This window comes from Temnothorax longispinosus, chromosome 1 (assembly GCF_030848805.1).
Source record: "Temnothorax longispinosus isolate EJ_2023e chromosome 1, Tlon_JGU_v1, whole genome shotgun sequence".
NCBI lineage: Eukaryota > Metazoa > Arthropoda > Insecta > Hymenoptera > Formicidae > Temnothorax > Temnothorax longispinosus.
Window position 1 is genome coordinate 17070344 of NC_092358.1, and position 27045 is coordinate 17097388.

At 45.2% G+C, this 27045-nt stretch overlaps 4 protein-coding genes across 4 annotated transcripts; 2 read left to right on the forward strand and 2 right to left on the reverse strand.

Moving 5' to 3' along the window:
• Positions 1–2017: 2017 nt before the first annotated feature.
• Positions 2018–2848, reverse strand: LOC139811701 (uncharacterized). The gene is made up of 2 exons (XM_071776080.1): positions 2792–2848; positions 2018–2671 (listed from the first exon to the last, which is right to left on the reverse strand). Exons 1-2 carry the CDS (start codon positions 2846–2848, stop codon positions 2018–2020), a joined length of 711 nt encoding a protein of 236 aa, XP_071632181.1.
• A 4205-nt stretch (positions 2849–7053) lies between these two features.
• On the forward strand, positions 7054–11453 carry LOC139811457 (uncharacterized). Its single transcript, XM_071775744.1, has 2 exons — positions 7054–10723; positions 10821–11453. The coding sequence occupies exon 1, from the start codon at positions 9758–9760 to the stop codon at positions 10706–10708; it is 951 nt and encodes a 316-aa protein (XP_071631845.1). The 5' UTR covers positions 7054–9757; the 3' UTR covers positions 10709–10723; positions 10821–11453.
• A 1702-nt stretch (positions 11454–13155) lies between these two features.
• LOC139811773 (craniofacial development protein 2-like) lies at positions 13156–13965 on the forward strand. Its single transcript, XM_071776198.1, has one exon. The coding sequence runs from the start codon at positions 13156–13158 to the stop codon at positions 13963–13965; it is 810 nt and encodes a 269-aa protein (XP_071632299.1).
• A 10146-nt stretch (positions 13966–24111) lies between these two features.
• LOC139812099 (uncharacterized) lies at positions 24112–25005 on the reverse strand. The gene has a single exon (XM_071776748.1). The coding sequence runs from the start codon at positions 25003–25005 to the stop codon at positions 24112–24114; it is 894 nt and encodes a 297-aa protein (XP_071632849.1).
• Between the last annotated feature and the right edge of the window lie 2040 nt (positions 25006–27045).

Consider the following 27045-nt stretch of genomic DNA (forward strand, 5'->3'; position numbering starts at 1 on the left):
ATACCTTTGTCAATCTCAGTGAAGAGTTTCCTTTTACGATGTCTTCCTCGGTATCCTCCTCTTGAGCTTGTGATAGTTTTTCTAAGTTGATTGCGGACTGAATCTCCTCTACTCGTGAGAGGGTATCAGCGACTATGGCTGGGTTCCACTTATCGCTCACAACGCTCGCGAGCATCATTTCGTCCTTGTTTAACATTTGACAAACAACAAGAATGAAATGATTCCACGAGCGTTGCGAGCGATAAGTGGAACGCACCCTATGTTGTCTTTACTCGCGATATGACGTATATCGGTAGTAAACTGCCCGATGTATTGTAAATGTCGTGCCTGCCTAGGAGAGCTGTGGAGTGGATCTTGTCGAAAGGCGTATGTGATCGGCTTATGATCGGTGAACACCGTGAAGATCCTTCCTTCTAGCATGTGCCGGTAGTGCTTAATAGCGGCGTAGATTGCTAGAAGATCTCTATCGTAGGGGCTATACTTTTGCTGGGCCGGATTCAGCTTTTTACTGAAGAAGGCTAATGGTTGCCATTCTGTTCCGTCCCGTTGTTGAATGACTGCTCCGATGGCTGTATCGGAAGCGTCGGTTATAAGAGTGATGTCTGCCTCTGGCTTTGGGTGTGCCAACAGAGTTGCGCGAGACAGACTGTTCTTACAGTTTGTGAAGGCTGCTTCCAGTTCTGGATTTCATGTTATGGGAGCCTTCTTTTTGGTTTTGGGACCGCTAAGTAAGCCGTTTAAAATTGACTGGTCCTTAGCGGCCTTTGGAATGAATCTGCGATAAAAATTGAGAGTCCCCAGGAACCGTCGAAGCTGCTGAATGTTCTCACGTTTGGGAAACTCCTTGATCGCTGCGATTCTTTCTGGCGGAGGTTGAGTGCCATTCTCTGAAACCTCGTAACCAAGGAAAAAACCTTTGACTTTCCAAAAACGCATTTGAAGGGGTTGAGTAAAATGCCGTATTTCTGAAGTCTTTCGAAGAGTATGCGTAAATGCTTCTTGTGTTGCTCCTCGTTCTCTGATGCGATGAGAATGTCGTCAATATACGCATAAGAAAAATCCAAGTTGCTTGTGATTTCGTGAATGAAGCGTTGAAAAGTTTGTGCGGCATTGCGTAACCCGAACGGCATGTAAAGGTACTCGAAGAGTCCGAAAAGAGTTGTTATGGCCGTTTTTGGAATATCCTCCGGGTTGACGGGTATTTGGTTGTATGCTCGCACTAAGTCGATTGTTGAGAAGATCTTCTTTCCATGCAAGTTCTGCGAGAAGTCTTCGATGTGCGGGATCGGGTACTGATCCGCTTCTGTTCTAGCGTTAACTCCCCTGTAATTTCCACAAGATCTCCAGGAGTCGCCTTTCTTTGGTACCATATGTAATGGCGATGACCATGGGCTTTTTGATACTCGGATGATCCCTTCTTGAAGCAAGAGATCGAATTCAGCCTTGGCCGCCTTGAGTTTGTCAGGAGCTAACCGGCGTGGACGGCTTGCGACTGGTGGGCCATCCGTGGTTTTGATGTGATGAAGCGTGCTATGTTTTACCGTATGTCTCTTAGCAGTAGCCTTTAAGATATCAGGAAATTCTGCCAAGATTCTGTGGTATTCGTCTTCGATAGCCAACACTCTGATAGATTCCACAGCCCCTTTTTCTGATGTGCCGCTTTTGCGCAAGTATGTTTTACCATCGAGCAGAGTGCCTTTCTGTAGGTCTGGCAAGATATGATAATAGGCCAAGAAATCGGCCCCGATGATGGGCTGCGTGACGTTGGCGATAATGAAACGCCATGGGAATGCGCGTCGTAACCCAAGTTCCGGCTGCAGTGTAATTGTGCCGTACGTAGCGAGTGTCGAGCCATTTGCTGCATAGAGTTCGTAAGATGTTGGCGTGGTGTGTCCCGCTACCATTGAGCGAGGGTATACATTCACATCTGATCCTGTGTCTATCAAGAATCGTCTCTTAGTCTCTTGACACGTAACGATTAGGCGGCGAGGGCTTGGGGCGGGTCTACTGGCCGCCATCAGTGACTGCCCTGGTCTTTTTCCGATTTATATGTACATGGTTGCGTGCACTTTCTTGCTTTCTCACCAAATCGATTGTGGTAGTAGCAGTGCTTGTCATTTTTATCGTTTTTTTCCTCTTGGGGTTTACCGCGGTTGCGGCTCTGACTACGGCTTCGACTTCGATTATGGCCTTTCCAATTGTTACGTTGCCTCGAATTATCTCTCGAGAGGCGTGTAGTGAGTGTGGCCACTTGCTTGGTTAGAGCCTGGATTCTTGCTTCCAAGGACTCTTTATTCACAGGCGTAGCTGTTGCAGCTACCACGGCTTTGCTCGTCATCTCGTGGATGCGATCGGCCTGTTCGGCTATGCTGTTGAGCGGATCTTCCGTCCGGGTAGCGAGAACCATCTGCATTTGAGTAGGAAGTCGTCCTAGCCATAGTGTCCGTAGAAGAGAATCGGGTACATTCTCACCCGCTAAAGTTCGAAGATGTCGTAAGAATTGGGATGGCTTGCGATCTCCTAATTCCTCGAGCTCCAAGAGTTGTCGTGTCCGCTGCTGCTGCGAGACGGACATACGCTGTATGAGCGCTTTTTTTACAGTTTCGTATTTGTTGGCCTCTGGAGGCTGTGTGACTACGTCTTTAATCTCTTTGATTTGACGAGAGTCTAACTGAGACAGAGCCTATGAGTACTTTGTCGAGTCTTGGGTGATACCACTGATGGTGAACTGCGTTTCCAGCTGTGCGAACCATAGTTCAGGCTCATCTCCTCAAAACGGAGGTATGCGTACAGCGAGCCTGCTGACGCTTTCCTCGATGATTTGTACTGATCCATTGGGATCATCCATGTTGCTACCTCTCTTTGCGATCACGGCGGGGTCACCAATTTTATGGGCGCTACTACTTTTGCCGTGCGGTATTCTACCTTGGTCAGCTATGTTTTGCGACGCTTTTTCCCCCGGTCTCGCAATCCGGTGGAGGGCTATCGAGGATTGGCGGCACGCGTAACTAATTCCGACACCAAAGTTGGGCGCCAGGTGCAACGGATTGCACCACCGTACACTATAATCTCTAACACGATATTCCCGGCAATACTTTCGGGCGTAGGGCTCTTTCAGGGAATTCGGAGAGAGGCGTCACACAATTAATCACACTCACAAAAAAATAAATAATAATAACAAAATATATATTTAGTATCAAGGTGTAGGTATAATCGATCTGAGTCTCGTATTACCGCAACAATGTCGGCTAGGCGGTCGCACGAATGCCGCGGACGCAATAATTGTGCACGCAGTAATGTCGACTATGAAACCCCGTAGACTCATACACGCGAAGTTCTCAACGCAACAGATAAACGCAGACGAACACACGAAAGCGTAACGGAAATAATGACGATTCAGGTATCGCGGTACCTGGCTTCAACACAATGAACTTACGCCACGAGGCCGACGAACCGCTCGCCGTACCTTCGGCAGCTACTTCAACGCACACCCGGGCCACTTCGATTCCGCGCGACGCAAAAAGTATGGGCGATCTCGCCGAGTCGACCACACTGGCCGGCGATTGCCCCCGAACACGAAATAAGGACACGTATCGCGGACGATCCCGCGGCTTGCCACGCGAATCCCGAATTCTCTCGCAAGTACGGAGATTCCACGGCCCCGCGCCGATCCCGTCGATCTTTCCGTCCCGCCAAACCCAATATTCGCCGTCCTCGAGGGCCCGGATCCGTTACTCAAATACGAGGGCGAGTGCCCTTCAAATTACATGACCACTCGCGGCTCGCCGTTACCCGCACAACTCGCTTCCGTTATCGCCACGCAAGACTTCACTCTCATTATCACTCCCGGTAATATGGCCAGGACGCGACCCGATTATGAGCTTAAATAATATGGCCAAAACGCGACACGATTACGGACATAAACTCTAGCACAATGAAACGCGACACAATCACGAATACGCGATACGGTTACTTACTCACGAATAACGCGATACGACTACTTACATCAATTCGACGAAACGCTACATAAACGCGACACGATTACTTCGATTCACACATATCAACGCCACGCGACTGTCGGCCGTGGCGGTGCTCGCGGGGAGGGCGCAAATGGTCTCTACGCATTCGAGAGCTCACTCTCGGCAAGGCCCTGGCACTTTTTCCACACGACTCTACTTCAAGGCGAGCGCAAGGTATCGCACGCTCTAACGCGGTACACAGGTATCCTGCGTAACTCCGGTAACCCACGTGTGCCACGGGCCGATGCCTCGAGCGAACCCTCGTCTCTTAACGCGGGGACGCCAGAGTGATGACCTTACAATCGTTGTCGTCCCTTTGATAGTCCGGGCAGCTCGAAATTCCGGAGATGCTCCTCGCTCATTAGCCGGCACGACAGTGTCGGAAACGATAGCCTGCCGGGATCGCGCCGGTTCCCCGCGCCTGCGCTGTAGCGTGTCGCTCGACCGGATTGCCGATCCTAGCGCTTCCTGCGCCTAGGCCGCACGTGCGCCGCTCCTTCCGGGGGCGCCACTCCAACTCCAGGGCGCTCTCGTCGGCGCCTTAGCTTCTCGCGCGCCTCCCTTTCCGGCGGCGCCGCTGCAATCACCTCCGATTCGGCGCGGGCTTTTCGATTCAAACGGCTGTCCGGGCCGCGATGATCGAGTCGGCGTTCGGGGTCAGGCTGGCCGGGCCTCGGCCCCGTCTGCCGGCATCCCCCTCGGGGCAGCGGCCCCAGGGCTGTGCCTTTCCCTGGGCCGCTCCTCTGCACCCTTGTGCCACTGGCATTTCGCTCGTGGGTGATCTGGGGGCCGTCTGATCGTTATTCCGCCGCTGTTACGACCGAGTGCGGGGTGGATTCCGGCCGGCGACGCTCATGCACTTGCGGGGAGGTCCGGGCGATCCGACTTCCAGCCATGTCCCCTGGCCGTCTCTTTAATCCTCTGCCCGTCCTCGTTGCGGCCCCCGGCCGTTACAGATGAAGTCCGGTCACCACCGGCAATCCCTTAAAACTTAAGATCTAATTAGACCAATTAAGATACGCAACCGCCCCCCCCCCTCTCGCTCTAACGAGGAGGCATCCCCGAATTCCCCTCGGCCGAGCCCGTCCGGGAAGGAGACGCGACTTGTCACGTCACAGTTTATTCTAACTTAATCAGCTACTGGGTGCGTGCGTAGGAATACCCCAAGTGAGGTGAATCGCAAAGGAGGGTATAGAAATGTAGGCTACACAGTAATATAAGTTTTACACACTATATGTATTTACATTCTATGTACATGTGTTTATTGTGTTAGTGTACGGGCCGTCTTTACTTTATTGCCTCCTCTTTTCTTCGTCTGAACGGCGACATGTACCATCCGTCTAGGTGGGTCCGTCTGCGTGCCGGTCGACGAGGAGGACACGGTGGCATCCCGGATAGATACCTCTGCGTCGGTTTGGGTCCCAACTTCCCGCGTTAGTTTGCCACTCTTGGTGGGCTTCGGCTTGAACCGCTTCGTTAGCTCGGTGCGAGGCGGGACCCCGGTGGTGGCCGAGGTACTAGTTACGGACGTTACTTGAGACGTCGTGTTGGTGAGAACCGGCTCTCGTCTCTTCACTGTAATAGTGCGGAGAGGTAACGGCTGGGTCCGCCGTCGTCTAGTGGGATCTTCATCTTTCTTTCCTGGGACGAACCTCTCTTCGAATAGGCGAGGCGTGATGCCTTTCGTTATTTTCTTGACGTTATCGTGGGACGCCAGGATGAGGCGGCCACGCGTAGTATATCGTTAGTTGTGCTCGTCGCTCGCTGTTCTGAAACAAAGTAACGGGCGTCTGCGCGCCGTGGGTTAGTTTGGCGACCGAGCGCCTCTATTGGCCGGGCGACTACGCCTTGTAGGCGACAAGCGCTGTGGTTGGCCGGGCGACCGAGCGCCTCTCCCGGCCGGGCGACTCGCGCCGTCGTAGGCGACCGAGCGCCGAGGAAGCGGCTGGCGCTGCAGGCGACTCGCGCCGTCGTAGGCGACCGAGCGCCGTGGTTGGCCGGGCGACCGAGCGCCTCTACTGGCCGGGCGACTTGCGCCTTGTAGGCGACTAGCGCCGTGTGTGGGCGACTCGCGCCGAGGAAGCGGCTAGCGCTGTAGGCGACCGGGGCCGAGGAAGCGACTCGTGTTGTAAAGGTGACCGGCGCCGAGGAAGCGACTCGCGCTGTGCAGGCGACTTGCGCCGTTGTGGGCGACTGGCGCCGTGAGCAGGCGTCTTGCGCCGTGAAAGCGACTAGCGCTGAATAGGCTGTAGCGTCTAGGCGCTCTATGCCTCCGGCGACTAGCGCCGGGAAGGTCTGCTCGGACCCGTAGGGGGTCTCCCTTTATACTCATCGGTGCAAAACTTAGAACTCGCGAAGCTGCCCCGGCGATGCGACGCCTAGCGGCGTTGCTGCGAACTGCCGGTGTTGCAGGCATCGCGCAGGGATGTATCATTGGTGGCGCGGACCGCCACACTTTTAATTATTATTTGAAAATAATGCTTCTCTACTTTTCCTATTAGAACATTGAGAGATCGATTCCAAAAATCAGTTTGTAGATGTATATCAAAGCAACACTTTTGTATAAAAATCCACTAAGACGAAGCTTGTTCTGGATAGGCACAATCTAATCCCTGCTAAAAAAAAAACTCGATTAGAACCATTAGAAAATTAGCCCTATTCAGTCTAATAAGATTGAATTGTTTTTGAACCTAATGCATTTTCCATTAAAAAATAATAATTACTCTCAAATCGGTTGTACTTTGTTAAACTGGAATTTATGCTGATAGTATAAATAAGTTTCTATGGTTTTTTAATCAGATTTGATAGAAATATTCACATTCCGTGCTATATATTTTAATATGTCTATATATTGGTTCCGATTACGCTCAATCGTAAACTAGCAATCAAAATTTTAACAGTTTTTATTGTTTTTATTAGCGTTTTTTAACCATGTTGAACCGGAATTTAAAATGTATAATTGAAAATTATCGAGAGCGAGCGTGGCGTAGCAGACAGCGCACTGGTCTGCTAAACCAAAGATCTCAGGTTCGAATCCAGTCCTGGTAGAACCAAAATAAATAAATTGTATTGCTTGTCTTTCCTCCTTGACGGAATGACAGCCCGTCAGGAGTATCCCTTGCCTCGAAACCCCATCTACCTTGCCGTTCGGATTCGGCGTTAAACTGTAGGTCCCATGTGCTTGTGTAATCTGCGTGCGCACCACAAGCACATGACTTTAGGGGAGGCCTAGGTCCAACTCGGACTGTTGCGCCATTGAAATAAAAATGAAAAAATTGAAAATTATCACTGTGGAACGAATATAATTCTAACCGTTTGCATCGGGTTTAATGCGAATATCTCTATTCAATCCTATCGCTTATTTCATTGAAGTCAATTGGTTTTAGCTTAGTTTAATCATAAAATGCCATTAAAAAGCATCTGATTCTTAATAATTTATAGCGTTTTCGAACCATGTTAAATCAGTTTTTATTATATTTGACTGGAAATTATCCCAATCATCCATCCGAATAGTAACTACGCTCAACGTTGCTTGACGTTAACAATTGAATGGACTAGTGGGGATTCTCTGACTTCTTTCTTGCTTATACTCGTATATAACACTTCTTTATAGTGCTCAAAAATCTTGTAATGGTATATTAACTGGTAAATATTAAAAACAATGTAACAAAAATTTAGATATGTGTATAATAATGAATATTCATGTGATTTTAGCATTCTATCTGGACAGGTGTAAAATGGGATTTACTGGGAATTTGCAATAATGCAGGTCTATAGATTCCTAAATGTTTTAACAAAAACCACAAAAGACACCAGTTCTTTTTAAAACCTATAGGAATGTATAGAACAGTCTATTAAGAAATCCTTGTAAAACTCCTTAAAAAGTATGGTTTCCGTTAAAACATTCAGGAATCTATAGACTTGCGTTATTGCAAATTCCCAGTAAATCTCATTGGACACCTATTTGTACTTATAGAAGTATTGCCTATTAATACCTATAGAAATCTGTAGAATACCTTATTGTAAATTCCTGATAAATAATAATAGATACATGTTCGTGTAATACTAATCAAAATATATTGAACATTTATTTGAGAATTTTTATTTAATTCCAATAGAAACAAGTTCCCATTAAAACCTTAAGAAACATATGGAATAGTCTATTGAAAATACGTTTAAATTCCCACTAAAATGCAGTAGATATTATTTCCAAATAAAATAAATAGACTTATAGATTACTAGCTGGTCACATGGGCTTCGCCCCGGAAGACATATGTAATAAAACACGCAAATAATCTCTCTCTCCCCCCTTTCCCTCTCTTTCCCTTTCCCCCTCCCTCACCCCTCTCTCTCTTCCCCTCCCTCTTCTTCTCATTCTCCCTCTCCCTCTCCCTCTCCCTCTCCCTCTCCCTCTCCCTTTCCCTCTCCCTCTCCCTCTTTCTCTCTCTCTCTCTTTAAAATGCTATAAATTGAAAAATATTACTTTTTTATTGACTGAAATTCAATTCCGTCGTATACAATTCTTTAAAATTCACTCAATTATTTCCTAAAAAATTGGAAAAATTTTGTAACCGATTTCCAAAAAGATACCAATTCCCAAAAAGATTGGTAACGAAAAACTATACAGTTTATAGCACTCCCCGGGAAATTCTACCCCTGTTTTGTATACAATTCTTTAAAATTCGGTCATTATTTCCCGAAAAATTCGTCAAACTTCTGATACTGGTTTCCAAAGAAATCGGTATATAACGAAAAATTATATACTTTATAACACTCCCCGGGAAATTCAACCCCTACTTTATGTACAATTTTTTGAGATTCGGTCATTCGGAACTGGTTTCTAAAAAGATCGGTAACAAAAAATAGTACACTTTATAGCACTCCCCGGAAAACTCTACCCCTACTTCATGTATAATTCTTTGAGATTCAATTAATTATTTCCCGAAAAATTTGAAAAATTAAAAGTAGGCATACTATAGGGGATTTGGACCCGCGGGGCACTTGACGGCGGGTCGGGGGCAGGAAGCGGAACGCGTGGGGGCCGCCGTAAGCGGTGGGTAAGGGGAAAGCGTCGGCAGACGGAGGCCGCCCCTCCGGAGGGCCTTTGCTGCTTTTCTAACCCGGGATAGAGGGGGGCTGCGAGGGGCGCCACCTTTCTCGCGCGGCGCGGCGCGAGGGGGGCCACTCCGAATTTTCCCTCGCGCGACCGAGGCGCCTCTCCGCGAATGGATAAACCCGTCGCGACGGCGGTGCGTCGGTAATCGATCGACGGCCCACGACAATCGATCGTCGTCGTCGTCGTCGGAGATCTTTCGCGCCTCGACTCGCAATGCGGACGCTTACGCGTCATCGATATTTTCAACCGCGCACGCATCGTGTTTATTTCTATTTTAATAACTACATACTGAAATCTACATTGCAATAATCGTACGGACAGAAACACTTTCAACGTACGCGACATTTCGTCGTCGTCATCGGAGATCGTTTCCGTTTGCGTGATCGCGGTTATCTCTCAAAGCTATTTCCAGAGTTATCTGCTGCCTTATTGACCCAGTACATCCGCCGTCGAATCGTTATCGGGCGCTATATAAGCGCGAGAAGAACGCGAATTCTGTCCTATTGACATTCGCCGAGCGATAAGGGCGAGACAACGCGAATCCTCGCGCAATTATATCGTCAGTTTGAAGTTTGTGAAGGTGCGAGAACTTTGATGCTCGTAGTTCGCGCGGTACATCTGTATGGAGAGAAATAGTGCCATGGAGAGTCAAATGAAAGATAAGGAGGCTCTAATGTCGTTGTTGGATGAGCCGTTCGAGGATCAGGTCGTAGAAGTCGAACGCACCTCGACGGATATCGAGTCGGTCAGTTTCGCTTTGCTCGATCTGCTGCGCAAAATTTGGAATCCTGAATGTTTGGCGTCGCAGAATTTGAGACTGTTGCTTGCAAGCGTCTCGAAGTACCTGACGACTATGAATCAGAAGCGAACCGATTGCGACGTACGTCGTATGCGCGAGGGCAGCAACATAAAGAGCGTGCTGACAGAGCTCCATATATTGTGGCTGAAGGAAAGTCCTAAGAGTCCTACCTGTTCCGTGAATAAAATGTATAATTTCATTCGTGATCGACTTCCGTCGAAGTTGTATTCATCATTAGTGAGTGATCTAATGACACAAGATACCTTTTTCGAATGGATCAATTATCACGACAGATACGTCGAAAGTTTACCCGTCGGTGCGGGAGGGAATATCCCCTCCGCGGTTTCGACGGATCATTCGTACAGCGTGGAGAAGCGAGACGAGGAGGAGGAGGAGGCAGGATGCAGCGGCGGCGGGCTCGACGCGTTGTTCGACCTGATGGAGTCTGGTCGCGATCTCGATCGTATTCCGCAGCATATATCGAAGATGAAAGATCGACGGATGCTTACCGTGAGGTCGCCCGGGGAGATCGGATCACAGTTGATCCGTCTGGACGTCTACGACATCAAGGATATCGCGAACAAGAACAGACATGATTGGTGGAAATACGCGAAATTGCGATCTCAGATCCTGACCACTTTGTCGCGTACGGATCGCAAGCGACTATTAGTGTGTCAGTTATTGGATCAAGCGGCGGACGATTTGAGGAAGATTCCCGGGGTTACGAAGGAGACGAGGAACGTCATACATGAAAGCGGCCGGAGCGGCGTTTAAATATATCGCGAATATGTACGTCTGAATAATGTTTTTGAAAAAAAGACTTATTATTATATTCTTTTATCAAGATACACGTTTATTCAAAAAAAAATTTTTTTTCATTACAAAGGTACGTTATACCGCGCGCCGTCAGGGGCTCCCCAGTGGAACCACCCACTACTCTACAACTACTACTACTACACTACATCATAGCGCCGTATTCAGTCGACGGTCTCATCCTCGTCACCAACACTTGTAGAAGCGTCCATCGAATCATTTGTATTAGGATTAGCTCCAGGAATTTTAATTTCTGCCATTTTAGCACAAATTATTTGTGCTTCCATTTCCATTTTATGAATTTCAATTAATGTTTTATCAATTACTCTTTTTTGTAGTTCACTGATGACATCTATACATCTGTGTCTGATAAACAAAACAAAACATTAATCGCGTCCGTCTGTTTGCGAGTGAAAAAAAATAATTGTACTTACATTTTTTGGAATAAGTCATCTTTGTCGTCCATGTTGTATTGTAATTTAATACATTTCGGCGAAATTTTACGCATGTGTTTGACCACAGCGTACACTTTCGTGGCGCTTTCCGCCACTGATATTGCAGTAGTAGTTAGATCAGTACAAAATTACCTTTTTCAAAAAAGGTAAAAAAAGTGCCAAGTACACGCAATGTATTTTGTAAATTCAAAAATCTAACCTAAGTGGTAGCCTTATATCTTTTTCACAAACATATATTATCTAACTTAACTCAAGTGACATGTATTTAAAAAAAGATGTAAAATCTTTAATTTCTTCTTCACAAAATTATATTACCTAACTTAACTCAAATGACATGTATTTAAAAAAAAAGATGTGAAATCTTTATTTCCTTCTTCACAAAATTATATTACCTAACTTAACTCAAGTGACATGTATTTCAAAAAAAGATGTAAAATCTTTAAATTAAATTGCGCCAATTGTAAAGAGAATATGTATATTGCTTTGAAAGATAATTGTTACGCAACTACTTTAAAGAAGTAAAACCCAAGTGGTATCTTCGTATTCTTATTTAAGGATCTTCCTATTCTAAACCCAAGTGATAATAGGTTCTTAATTCTCTTTAACAAATTTTCAATATTACAAAAAATCATTTTAATTACAAAGAATTAAACAAGTAACAGTACAAAATAAGAATATTTAATTAAAACAAAATAAATAAATTTTTCTTGTAAAAAAATTTGGCGCTGCTAGACTTTGAAATTTAAACATTAAAATTTAAACATTAGTACTAAGATTTTTGATTGAATAAAAAACAATAAACATAATTTAGAGAGAAATGCGACAGGAGTAAAAAAGCAGCGCCAAGGGTTTAGAATAAGAATACGAAGATACCACTTGGGTTTTATTTCTTTAAAGTAGTTGCATAACAATTATCTTTCAAACCAATATACATGTTCTCTTTACAATTGGCGCAATTTAATTTAAAGATTTCACATCTTTTTTTGAAATACATGTCACTTGAGTTAAGTTAGGTAATATAATTTTGTGAAGAAGAAAATAAAGATTTTACATCTTTTTTTTAAATACATGTCATTTGAGTTAAGTTAGGTAATATAATTTTGTGAAGAAGAAATTAAAGATTTTACATCCTTTTTTTTTGAAATACATGTCACTTGAGTTTAGTTAGATAATATAATTTTGTGAAAAAGATATAAAGCTACCACTTAGGTTAGATTTTTGAATTTACAAAATACATTGCGTGTACTTGGCACTTTTTTTTACCTTTTTTGAAAAAGGTAATTTTATACTGATATCACCTATTTTGCAGTGTTAAGCAAGGAACGGTAGTCACAAATGCTAGTCGCCGGATTCACGTTCCGGAGATCCGGGTTCAACCCCAGGCAGGTATTACAAATCCTGCGGGGGTTTTTTCTCGGTGATTTGGGGGGGGGTCTGGTGAGGGGCGACGGTGGCTACCAGGGTGCGCGCCTTCTCGAAATTTTCGGCGGACGCCACCAAGTCGAATCTTCCTCCTAATGGGAGACTCGCTCTTCGCTTTCCCAGGATGGGATAGGTGGGGAAAAGAGAAGATTTCGGCGCTACCTGGGGGAGCCTGTAACTCCCTAAAAAACGCGTCCCCCGGATGGCGATGGGGGAACGCTCGTCAGGCTCGCTTGAAGAGTAGGAGTGAAATAAAATAGCTCCCGCAAACCAAAACAGGTACTCGCCAACACGTCTGGCAAGCGTGGCGTTTTAAATGCCAAAAACCTTTACCATGAAATGTCGAACTCAAAAACAAAATTACCCCAGGCAAGTAGAGCGGGACGCTCGGAATCTCGCACTGACACGTCAGTCTTCCTCATGGATTCTGGGGAAGGCACAAATTCGATGAATGGAAGGAAACAAAAACGGAATACGGAACACAAGCGTACCAAGAAGACTCTTTACATTGCGTCGTATAACATTCGCACAATGAGACTCGAAGAACATCTGATCAACCTCGAAAATGAATTAGAAAACATCAAGTGGGACGTCCTCGGAATAAGCGAGACCAGGCTGAGTGGGGAAGCGGTCACAATCATGAAATCTGGACACATGTTTTTTCAAAAGAACTCTGACATAGATTCACACATTGGAGGTATGGCTTTGCTAATTCATAAAAAATTGAAACACCTTGTAACCAAAACCAAAGCTATATCAGACAGGGTAATTTATGTAGTGCTAAGACTTAACAACAAGTGCAGCATACAAATAATACAGGCCTACGCACCAACTTCAGCTTCGACAGAGGAAGACATTGAGCAGTTCTATGAAGACCTGACAGCAGCAAAAAGTGCGGAAAAGACCAAGTTTACCATTATAACTGGTGACTTTAATGCTAAAATTGGAGCGATGACACAGACGGACCCACCGTACATCGGTGCCTTTGGTCTGGGCACGAGAAACCCAAGGGGACAAGTGATGATGGACTTCCTGAGCAAAGAGAAAATATACTGCTTAAACACCTTCTTTAAAAAGCATCCCAGAAGGAAGTGGACATGGAAAAGTCCGGACAGCACTATCAAAAACGAAATAGACTATGTGCTAGCCACTGACAAGCGCATTTGTGCAGATGTGTCAACCCTAAATCGTTTCGACACGGGCAGCGACCACAGGTTGGTGAGAGCAAAAGTCCTAGTGGATACTCGGCTCGAGAGGAAACGTCTCATGAATAAAAAGGTCAGGCTAACATTAGAAGAGCTGAGAGGAAAGGAAGAAGAATATAAGACTACGCTCGAATAGAAACTAAAACCAACCGAAAAGCTACAAGAACTAGAACTAAATGCGCTGCCAACACAAATCACAAACAGCATCCAAAGTGCCGTGAGAAAAGTGTGCTCACTTCAGAAGCGTGGGAACTCGAAACTTAGTCCAGACACTGAAAGGCAAATCAGAGAAAGAAGAAGAACGAGCAGGGATTCACCGGGATATAAAGACCTAAACAAGGCCGTAAGAAAAGCGATTAGAAAAGACAAAAGAGCGTACAACACGCGAGAAATCAAAGAAGCCATTAAAAACAATATGAACATGAGAGTTCTGCGCTCCAAAATGTCAAAAGGGAAAGTAGTAATCCATAAGATGAAGAACAATCTAGGAGAAGTAGTAACAGAGAGGGACGGAATCGCAGCGGTCATTGAAGACTTTTACCGAAAACTTTACAACCAATCAGTTCCAAATCCGAACCAGCAAGGACGACCGAGACAGACAATTTTGAACGTAGAATCCGAAGATTTACCAGACATTAACAAGTCAGAACTGGAAGCAGCATTGAAACAACTAAAAAACAACAGAGCACCAGGGGAAGACCGGATAACAGTCGAGATGCTCAAGGTTGGAAGGGAAGAATTAGAAAAAGCACTCCTGGTACTATTGAACAGATGTCTGGAAGAAGGCAGGATCCCTGACTCGTGGCAAAACGCAGAGGTCATCCTGCTCTTTAAGAAGGGCGACTGCACAAATATGGAAAATTACAGATCCATTAGTCTACTCTCAATCCTTTATAAGCTGTTATCCAAAATAATAACGAATCGTTTAAGCCAGAAGCTCGATTTCTACCAACCCATAGAACAGGCAGGATTCAGAAGGGGGTACAGCACGAATGACTATACAAACAGTACACACACTTATAGAAAAATGTACCGAGTACAATATCCCACTGCATATGGCCTTCATAGACTACCATAAGGCCTTCGACTCAGTTGAGACATGGGCAGTGTTCGAAGCATTGGATAAAGCACGAGTTGACTCTAGATATTCTAACTTGATTAAATTCATATACGAGCATGCCACCCTGCACGTTAAAATGGAAGAGGATTGGACTACAGGTAGAATCCCTATCAAGAGGGGTGTGAGACAGGGCGATACGATTTCACCAAAACTTTTCACCTTGGCGCTGGAGGATTTGGGAGACTAACATGGGATCAAAAAGGTATCAATATTGATGGGAAACGTTTAAACCATCTCCGTTTCGCGGATGACATTATCATATTCAGCAGCGATGCAAACGAGCTCGCAACAATGATACAAAAACTCAGGGAAACTTCCCAAGCAGTTGGCCTGAGAATGAACCTCCAAAAGACGAAAATCATGAGCCCCACCAATATACTAGTTAGCATCGATAACCACATTCTATAGATGGTAGAAGAATACGTGTATCTAGGGCACAAGATCAAGCTAGGAAAAAATAACCAGACAGCTAAGATCACTAAAAGAATCGGCCTGGCGTGGACAGCGTTCGGCAGACTAAGCTACATCCTCCGAGAACCAAAAATCCCAATCAACCTCAAACGGAAAGTGTATGATACGTGCATATTACCAGTTGCGACATATGGACTCAAAACAATTACTCTCACAGCGAACAGCGCAAACCGACTAAGAATCTGTCAGAGGGCAATGGAGCGAGCAATGCTGAAAATCAGCCTGAGGGATAAATTCCGAAACGAAGAGATAAGGAAAAGAACAGGAGTTGCCGACGTGGTTGAACGAGCAAGTAGACAAAAGTGGCAATGGGCGGGACATGTTGCGAGAAGCAACACCAAATGGACCAAGGTCCTGATGCAATGGAGACCAAGAGAGTCCAAAAGAAGCATTGGCCGACCACAAACGAGATGGCGAGATGACATCCAACGCCACGCTCGAAAGAGGTGGATGCAGGCAGCACAGGAGAGAAAGACATGGAAGAAAATGGAAGAGGCCTATGTCCAGAAGCGGATGAAAACAGGCTGGAGAAGAAGAAGAAGCAAGGATCTGCAAAACATTTTTTTTTTATTTTTTAATTATTTACAAAATTAGCAATAACAACAAATACATAAAAATTAATAATATTTAAGTAAAAGTAAATTATACATTTCTCACAAAAATTGAAGGAACACTAAATTTATCTTTAAAAATAGGCAAAATTCGAGCAGCTATAACTTTGTTAAAAATGAATAAAATTTAAATTTCAAGCTTAAAACCTCTACTTTCGAAAGGTTACTATTATTTGTCCAATTTTTATTATGTCTAGACATAATTTTAATTCAACGAATTTTTATTATGTCATGACATAATTTTAATTCTGCCGCTAGGGAATTTTTAAGTCGATTCTTATGAATCAAGCTTGAATTCGATATCTACGTGTCCCAGGTTTCCGATAACGAGGTCCACATAGTGCGCTCCATAGTTTTCGGTGTCCAGGTGTATTAATACCTCGAATTCGATGTCCACGTGTTCCAGGTTGCCGATGACGGATTCCAGATAGTGCGCTCCATAGTTTTCGGTGTCCAGGTGTAATAATACTGTTGCGCTCAACCGCGCGTTCGCTGCACTCACACACATTCAAACTCGCGAACGCGGCGCGCAATCCCGTTTCCCGGAATAATGACTCTCTCTAATAGAAAAGTGTTGAATAATTACCTGGTGAATATCAAGTGATTATTAGCTGCACCAACACATGTGTTATATGAATGAAACGTATATTTGTCAGCTATTCAGCTAATACAAGAATATATTATACATATACATATATAAAGTTCGCATCGCTTAGAACAAAAAGAATTGCTTTTTCAGCAGAAAGGAATATTACCATAATGCATCCGTTAAGCGGACAATCAATGAATAATTGACTTATCTTTCCTTAACGATCTGGAGATCTCGCTCTCTCCTCCTCTCTCACACTCTCTTTAGCTAGCTCGCTCGCTCGTTCGCTCGCTCGCCCGTGCACGTGCGTTCGCTTCTACGGTCGCTGGGGAAAAGGGACAAGCTCATCGTCGCGCGTTCCGATTCCGAATCGTTTCGATTCTGTTCCGCTGGTTCCTACTGTACAATGTCATGGCAACTAGCGCGGAATTAGCGCGGGGACACAAAAGCCCTTACCCTTTTTCAACACTTCCCCTTAATTCTGTGCTAGTTCGTCATCATGCGGTCCCTAAAGTTAGCGAATTTTATCGTGCCTAACGGTTTCGTAAAGGTGTCTGCAAGCTGATCGTTTGTCGGACAATACTTCAATTTAACTACGCCGTCTTTAACTAGTTCGTGGACAAATCTAAATTTAACATCGATATGTTTTGAGCGTCTGTTCACAACACCGTTCTTCATTAATGCGATCGCGCTCTGGTTATCAACGTTTAGTTCTATCACTATCGGTTCTGTTAACAATTCCTCTAGAAGTGATTTTATGTATAGCAGTTCTTTGCAGCATTCTGCCGCGGCGATATATTCGGCCTCTGTGCTGGACAGTGCGATTATGGGTTGCTTCCTCGATGCCCAACTGATTGCTCCTCCAGCAAAGAAGATCACATATCCAGTTGTACTCTTTCTTGTCTCGGGATCTCCCGCATAGTCTGCATCGCAGTATGCTTCCAGTAGATTTGGTCTGCTGTCGGCTTTGTACTCAATTCCAAGCCTTCTGTTTCCACTTAAGTATTTCAAGACATGCTTTAGATCATTTACTCTTTCTTGTGTTGACTCTTCTACATAACGACTGCAGAAGTTCACGCTGTATGAAATGTCTGGTCGTGTCTTTGTCGACAGATATAGCAGGCTTCCGACTATTTCTCTATACGGATAATTTTTACTTTCTGTTCTGGATTTAATTTGTTCATTCTTCTGCATGGGCACTTTCACTGGTTTGGACTCGTTCATTTTGCAGTGTCTAAGTAGCTTTTCAGTGTACTCCGCTTGCATCAGTTTGATTGCGTTTTTGTTCCTCACAACTTCGAATCCCACAAAGTTCTTAATCTCACGTATTACTGTTATTTTGAATTCTTGTTTCAGTTGCTTTATTATTTTATTCATTTTTTGAATGTCTTTTCCGATTATGACGCCGTCATCTACATAGAAGCCTATGATCAACTCGCCATCAGTTGTCTTGAACAGGCATTGTTCGTTTTCGAGCGGCACAAATCCTTTCTTCTTTAGGAAGTCTGTGAATTTGACATTCCACCTGAGGGGTGCCTGTTTGAGTCCGTGTGTAGAGGGCCTTCTTCAATTTAAGTATTTTATCCTTAAAATGGTAGCCTTCCGGAGGATATATGTAGATGTCATCTTCCAGCTCACCGTACAGGAATGCGGTTTTGACATCGAACGCTATTATTATATAGTTTTTCACAGATGCTGTGGCGAATACGCTTCTCAGTCCTGTCATGCCAATCACCGGGCTGTATGTTTCCATGTAGTCTATGTGCTGTCGCTGTTCGCATCCCTTAACTACAAGCCTGGCTTTGTAGCGTCCGTCTGACTTCACTTTAAACACCCACTTGCTGTGCAGTGGTTTTTGATTGTCTAGCTTGTTGGCATCTATTACTTCCCATGTGTTGTTTTCTTTCAGGGATTCCTTTTCTTCATTTATCGCTTGTTGCCATTTCTGTTTGTCACATCCCGTGACAGCTTCCTTATATGTAAGTAGGGCACAGTCTGTGTATCTGACCGGCTCTTTTCTGTTTCTTTCTGATCTTCTCAGTTCTTCAGCGGCTGCTTCGCTTTCCCGTGGTTGTGGCGTCTCATCGTCGTCTTCGCTGTCCGTGGTATCCAGAACGTCGACGAACTCATCCTCTTCATGTTCCTGTTTCACTGCATCTTCCTGGTTCATCTCTTCGCTCTGCAGATCTTCATTGTTGCTGTCTGTTAGATCTATCCAACCTCTTCTTTCTGTTTTACTGATTTCTCTCACTGTTCTCTGTCCAAATTTTACGTCTCGTGCTATTTTAATTTTTCGTTTATCTTCGTCCCACAGCCTGTAGCCAGAAGGCGCATATCCGATGAATATATATTTTTCACTTCTCTCATCCAGTTTCTTAATGGGTTTCAGTACTTTAGCGTAGGCTTCACATCCGAACAGTTGCAGGTTTTTCAGATCTGGCCTCTTCTTCTCCCACATCTCATATGGGGTAGTTTTTAGTGTAGCCGTCGGAGATCTATTCAGCAGATAGACAGATGTGTACAGCGCCTCTCCCCACATTTTCTTATTCAGTTCAGAATCGAACAGCAGAGCTCTTACTTTATCCATTAAGGTCCGATTTAGTCTTTCGGCCTTACCGTTCAACTGCGGTGTGTATGGCACAGTCTTGTCGATCTCAATGCCCTTTTTCTCACACCAAGTTATTACTCTGTTGTTCACATATTCCTTTCCGTTGTCACACCGGAGTTTAGATACTTTGGCATTGCATTTGGACTCCACTCTCTCTATATACTGTTCGATTTTGTGTGGGACCTCATCTTTGCTTTTGATTAGGTATGCCATTGTGTAGTGTGTGTAGTCATCGAGAAAAGTGATAACATATCTATTTCCATCCCATGTGGCGGGATTGATTGGTCCGCACACATCCGTGTGTATGATTTGGAGTGGTCTTATTGCTCTCTCTCTTGAATCACCAAATTTCAGTCTGGTCTGCTTAGCTTTCTGACATGTACTGCACACTTCTTCCAGCTTCTTCAATTCTTCTTTTGTCAGCTTTATTCCCTCACTCAATGTTTGTAGAACTTCCAGGTTTTTGTTACTCAGGTGTCCAAGTTTTCTGTGCCACATCATTGCAGTATTCATTTGGTTGTCAGTCAGATGATTTACTTTGTGTTACTGGCTTTAGAGTGACTTGGAATAGTCCGTTTTTCGTCTTCTGTCCTTTCAGGACTATTTCATTACCGTATTTTATTTTCACTTTATTCTTATTAAACTCTACTTCGCCGCCGTTCTCTGTAATAGCATGCACTGATAGTAGATTCGAGCTCAACTCTGATACGTATGTCACTTCCTTCAACTTGCAATTTTCAAATTCAATAGATCCGACCCCTTTCGCCATCATTGTCTCATTCATCTTGGCTACTCCTATTGTTGATTCCAGCTTCTTGAAGTTCTCAAGGTGGTCTCGTCTGTTCGTCATATTGGACGTAGACCCTGAATCCACTATCCACGTGTCTGAAGAAACTGGTTTACTGGCTAGAAATGCAACTTTATCTGTTGCTTCTTCTTTGCTTCCTTTCTTCTTCCTGAAGAAGCAATCTTGATCTGTATGGTTGTTCTTCTTGCAGATACTGCATGCTTTCTCTCCCTTGGATTGCTTTTCGTTGCACGATCTAGCCATATGGCCCTTTTTGTTGCACTTGAAGCAGCGCACTTCTTTTTCACTTGACTGTACTTTAGTCTTGCAGTCTCTTGCAAAATGTCCCAATTTGTGACACTTGTGGCATTTCTTATTTGTAGTCTTAAACTCCACTTGTTTCTCTTCAGTTTGATTTGCTGAATTCCTCATTTCTTCCGCTATAAGTCGTGCCGTCAAGTTTTCCAAGGTTCTATCTTTCTTCACGGTTGATTCCCATGCGCTTGCAAAATGTCTAAAGTTTGGAGGCAATGTTGCGAGTATCTTCGAGACGATCATGTCATCATCGATTTTCGTATCCAGTGCTTCGAGTCTCGTTGCAATATTTTTGAGCTTGCTTACGTATGAAGCCATATCTTCGCCTTTATCCATTGACAGCGAATAGAATGTTTGCAACAGATTGCATTTCTGTTGTTCATTGTCTCTCTCGTATATCGTGGAGATCTTCAGCCACATTTCTCGTGCCGTTTTACAATTTATTATGTGCATCATCGGTTTCTTCTCAATCGTTGTAACAATTATCTTCTGAGCTGAGGCATCCTTCTTCTTCCACGCGGCGTCACGTAATTTCTCATCGGCATCAGAATGTACTATCTCGTACCAGTTCATTCGACCGAAAAATTATATTTAGCTGGAATTTCCAGATTTGATAATTTTCCGCGTCAGCTAAACGTTCTACACTCGCGGTGTCATCGCCTACGTTTTTCGCCATCTTAATTTTACTTTATTTTTTGCTTTCTTATTTTATTACGTTCTGACGTGTTAACGACCACGGGTGAACCTAACCTCGACCTGTCACGGAACGCGTATTCCTCGCCACCTTTACGCACGACACGCACTTCCGTACTACCAACCTGCCGCTCGCCTCGCGTGATTCTCACCTTTGCTATTTTCACGCTCGCGACCGATCGATATAATTCGAGATATATCGTAAATGCTCGCGGATGCTCGATCCCTTTTGCCGCTGTGTCGTATCGACGCGTCAGCTTCTGCGCGCGTGATCTTTCGCGACCGTCAATGTTTAGCTTCAGTTCCTTTCGTGTTTGCCTTTTTCCCCCCTTTTTTTTTTCTTCACGTAACACACGTGCTGTAGTCTTACTTTATCTCGGAATATCTGTGCTTAACATTCGACTCGTTTTATATGTTAATCTTTGTCTCTCTAGTTTTTACTATTACCAATATTGTCACCGATTTTGTCAAATTGCTGTAATCACTTAATTATTATGTTCACCGAATGCTTGAACTGAGCACGCTGGGCATATCTGGGCCCATAACCTGTTGAATAATTGCCTGGTGAATATCAAGTGATTATTAGCTGCACCAACACATGTGTTATATGAATGAAAAGTATATTTGTCAGCTATTCAGCTAATACAAGAATATATTATACATATACATATATAAGGTTCGCATCGCTTGGAACAAAAAGAATTGCTTTTTTAGCAGAAAGGAATATTACCATAATGCGTCCGTTAAGCGGACAATCAATGAATAATCGACTTATCTTTCCTTAACGATCTGGAGATCTCGCTCTCTCCTCCTCTCTCACACTCTCTTTAGCTAGCTCGCTCGCTCGTTCGCTCGCTCGCCCGTGCACGTGCGTTCGCTTCTACGGTCGCTGGGGAAAAGGGACGAGCTCATCGTCGCGCGTTCCGATTCCGAATCGTTTCGATTCTGTTCCGCTGGTTCCTACTGTACAGTGTCATGGCAACTAGCGCGGAATTAGCGCGGGGACACAAAAGTCCTTACCCTTTTTCAACAAAAAGAACTCGTTTAATGGGTATTAGCAAATACAACGAAGGGCTCGTAAACACGTCTGTTCGACATGAAGGCCCAGCGAAGAATCTGACAGACGGCAAATGTAAACAAATAATATCGCAACAGCTCGTCGTCAGGCACGACGTCACGCAGCGCTTTGCGACTGCTTTTCGGGCCTCTACCGGGCGTCTCGGCACGGGCGCAACAATACGTTGAATTCGATGTCTAGGTGTCCCACGTTGCCGATAACGAGGTCCACATAGTGTGCTCCGTAGTTTTCGGTGTCTACGTGTATTAATACCTCGAATTCGATATCTACGTGTCCTACATTCAGATTTAAAGTTATTAATACACCTAGACACCAAAAACTACAAAGCGCACTATGTGATTGGCAACCTGGGACACGTAGACATCGAATTCGAGGTATTATTACACCTAGACACCGAAAACTACAGAGCGCGCTATCTGGACCTCGTCATCAGCAACCTGGGACACTTAGACATTAATTTCAAGGTATTAATACACGTAGACACCGAAAACTACGGAGCGCACTATGTGGACCTCGTCATCGGCAACCTGGGACACCTAGACATCAAATTCAAGGTATTAATACACGTAGACACCGAAAACTACGGAGCTCACTATCTAGACATCGTCATCGGCAACCTGGGACACCTAAACATCGCATTCAACGTATTATTACACCTGGACACCGACAACTACAAAGCGCACCATGTGGACCTCGTCATCGGCAACCTGGTACACCTAGACATCGAATTCGACGTACGATTACACCTGGACACCGAAAACTATGAAGCGCACTATCTGGATCCCGTCATCGGCAACCTGGGACACGTGGACATCGAATTCAAAGTATTAATACACGTAGATACCGAAAACTACGGAGCGCACTATGTGGACCTCGTCATCGGCAACCTGGGATACCTAGACATCGAATTCAAGCTTGATTCATAAGAATCGACTTAAAAATTCCCTAGCGGCACTTTCTGCCAAGCGTAGAGTACCTTCTTTTCCGGCAGCGGTGGTAATACGATGTAAGGATACGAAATCTCTCCAGATATGAGACTCAATATATATTATACATATACCTAATTTACCTAAATAGAAATCTTCCTCCTGACCGATAAGTCTATTGACCTAATTTAATTTACCTACTAGATCGATCGAAACACGCGCGCGATATCGAAACTGGCGATACCTGCGCTGCCAGCGTCGAAAAACTGAAAGTGACATTTCTCTGTTATATATATGTTATATATATATGTTATAAGACGTCGGCGTTAGGAGTATCTTAATAAAAAATTTTCACATTTTGACTTTGCGTCGCAATATTTCCGCTCGTAGGGCACGTAGCGGAATATTATAAGAACCCCCCCCCCCCCTAATTGGACCCCAAACTATCGATCAAGCCTACTTAGAACTTGATCCGTTCACTCGTTATCGAGATCTCAACATCTCGGGTACTCGCAACCCGTCGCGTCGCGTAAAAGAGTCAGGGTGCGGTCCCATGAAGCGTATTTCGCGGAAGCGGAATCAGCGGATCGCCAATCAGGAGATTGTTCTGCTCGAATTCTTGTAAAGATCTTGTGGAAACGATGCTGTGATTGGCGATCCGCTGATTCCGCTTCCGCGAAATACGCTCCATGGGACCGCACCCTCACGGTCGGTCTCGCTCCGCGTGTACTTGGCACGAGACACTATCGTGTCTCTTGATTTTCGACGTCTTTACTTAACATGTCGCAGGCTTCCACTAAGGGCCAGTTCCACAAACGTCGGTTAACTCTTAACCTTAGGTTAACTCACTCTTCGTCTCTTTCTGAGGGGGACGTTAGAAAGAAACAAAGGATAAGTTAACCTGAGGTTAAGAGTTAACCGACGTTTGTGGAACTGGCCCTAACAGTTTTAAGTCCTCCATTGCAAAACAACTTTAACGGTAGCTCACAAATTGGGACTCCTTATATACTTATTAAAGAGATATAATTTTTACGGTAAAAGTGTGAAAACAGATTTTATCTTCGAACGTAAGTTTCTGTTTTCCCTACATTATCACATGAAATTTTAATATATAAAGATTGTAAGTTCCTGTTTTTCCTACATTATCACATGAAATTTTAATATATAAAGATAAAGCATCAAATTTCAGCGCGTTCTCTCGCTCGCATCCGTAATACGACTTTTGAAATTTCGCGTACATCTCGTACAGTATGGCCGTCCTACGCTTCTCAAAATCCAAGTTCATATCGTCGTAGGGATAAAAATCTGAATTAAGGTACAGTTTCACATTGGTGAGATTACCGTCATCGAACTCGGAGGCGTGTTTCAATAAGTTGTTGGACTTCCCGGTTTGTAGCGCGAAAATAACGTATCGCGGTTCCTCAAGCTGCGTCGCTGATTTCACGGCCCACAAATGCCTGTTCGTGGTTTGGAGCAAAGAGTACGCGTACAGATCCCACGAGCGGAAGCCCATACTTAGGTATCGTCCGCTCTCCAACGTTCGTAAAAGGGACAATTTATTGACGTCGTTCAGCACTACGTGCGGCATTCGCCATTGCACTTTCAACAGAGTAATCGTAGGATTCTTGTGACGTTCCGGTTTCCTGACGATGCAATTAGCGTCGGTTCGGGAACGTATCAGAATGAGTTCGTGTCGCGCGTTTATCACCACGTGTTTGTAATCCTCGCAAAAACCTAGCAGAACGTTAAGGGGTACGCAGAAATTGAAATCGCCGATTTTAGTTCTCGAACGAGGTCCCACGTATTCATTGATCACAATCCATCCGGCGTTTTGCAGCTTCCTGCTTCTTTCGGTGGTCAGCGACACGAAATTCTTGATCGAACTGATTATTCCGACGTTTCTGTTCCTGTCGATCTCCACGCCGTTGAGTTCGTATCGAATCTCGTCGAACATGAACGCCACGCAATTGTTGTCCATTGTCGTATTCGAATCCTTTTCCGGAACGCCGTCGGAGAGTACCCCCTCGATGTACAGAAAACTTTCGCAGGGTAGAGTGTACAGATCCTGCTGTTGTATCGGAATTCGTATTTCGTTGCTGTGCCCGAACGTGGTATTGGCATATGGATTGTGTGTGTTTCGATCTTGACGATGCGATCGTCGAAGATCGGCTCACCTCCGATACTCAGGATATCAGCCATGATCGTTCCTCACGACGAATACCAGAGATCGTAGAAAAGCGACGTTCGCAGCGCTCAGTCCGTTTTTCTTCTTCTTCTTCTCTCTCGCGACGTGTCGAGAAACCTAACAAAGAGCCAACGTTGTTCGATTTGGTGAAGTCAACTTTATAAGCACACTTGATCTCGCTATCTCATGGTGTTCTCGTTAGCGCGCAAAATTATCGAGCGTTCGCTTTTCTCGCGATCGTCATCGTTATCGTCCACGTATATGTAATTGTCTTTCTTCTTTGTACTTTTCTTGCGGAGGATAGCTGTTCTCAGGTATCTATCTATAGCGTCCAGTTTGTACGATCCTTCGGGAATAGCGATCACGTCGTTGATGTCAAAGTAAAATCTATTGTTCGTGGAGTCAATGTTGGGTATCGTGTTGTACGTCTCGAAATTCGCGAGGCCTATCTCGTATTCGCCGCCGCTCAGATCCAGAGCGGGAAAGTAGCTGGCTGAGAGGACGTTGCTTCTTCCGGATAGCGAGAGAGTCAGCGACATAGCGAGATTGTTTCTCCCTCTCTCATCGTCAGAGACGTTTCCAGTCGACGTCTCGGAGGAACCGCAGACACAATTGACCGCAGATGCTCTGATCGAACGTCTGATACGAACGACGGTTGTACACGATATTCACGTCACTCCCGAGATATCGTTCGAGTTCCTTCGGGGGTCGAAGATTTCCAAAACTGTCAAAGTAGATCGCGTTGTTGCCCCTCTTCGCATAAGCGACCCAGTGCGTACCCGGGCCCTCCGTGTCGTCGAGATTCACGATTCCGCTCTCGTCGCGACGCACTTTCGTCAGCAACGCGTTGCGCATAAACACGCCCCTAAAGAAAGATATGCGCGAAAGGCGCGCGGACAGATTCAATTGCTCGTTCGTCGTGAGGCCGAACGTCAGCAAATCGAGCGTCGTCAGTGTCTTTTTCGGCGATTGTTTTTTTTTTATCCGTTCTCGTTCGTCTTCTGCTCGTCACGCCACTACCGCGTTTGTACGGCGCGAGATACAGTCCGCGACCCTCCAACGCGCGATTGTGACGTTGCAGTTCCTCGAGCTGACGTTGAGCGGCCTTGTTGTCGTTCACCGCCTTGGCCACGCCAGCCGCTCCACCGATAAGGGATCCGAGCGCTCCCAATATCGGTAGAAAGGGTAGGAGACCCCTGCGTTTCGCCAACGGGAGAATTTTCTTTCTCGTTACCGCTCCCCTCTTCCTCTTTCTCATACCCATGCCCAATTTCGTTTTTGTTTTCATAGCAGCCCATACGGCGGTCGCAGCGGCTCTTTCGCCAAGGGTTGTGCCGCTCGCCTTGATACGCTCGCGCGGCTTTTTGGCTAGCGCTTGATCGGCGACGTGCCGATCGGTGAGATCGCCGCTTCGCGAGTAAGCGATATCGTGCTCGCGACACGCCTCGTCCAACGGATTGATACCTCGATCACCGCGCGCTAGTCGCTTGGCGAGACGAGTACCCGACCCGCAGAATTGATAGCCGGGTATGTGTAATTCGACGGGTAGCGCGTTTATCGCTCTGTTGAGGAGGCCGCTGCCAGTGCTTCACGCCGCTGCGCGCGACATGCACCGCAATCCCTTATGAGCGATGGTGGACCGTCTATGTGCGTTCTCTGCCACGGACGATTGTAATGTTCCAAACATGAACGACAGTCCCGTACATCGGGATCCGTCCTCAGATGAACGGGCAATTTGTCCCACAGTCGATCGACGTACTCGGAAAAGTTGCGCAACAGAAAAATCTTTGGCACGAATTTCAGTTGCTCGGCGGACAGACCGAGAATATCGCG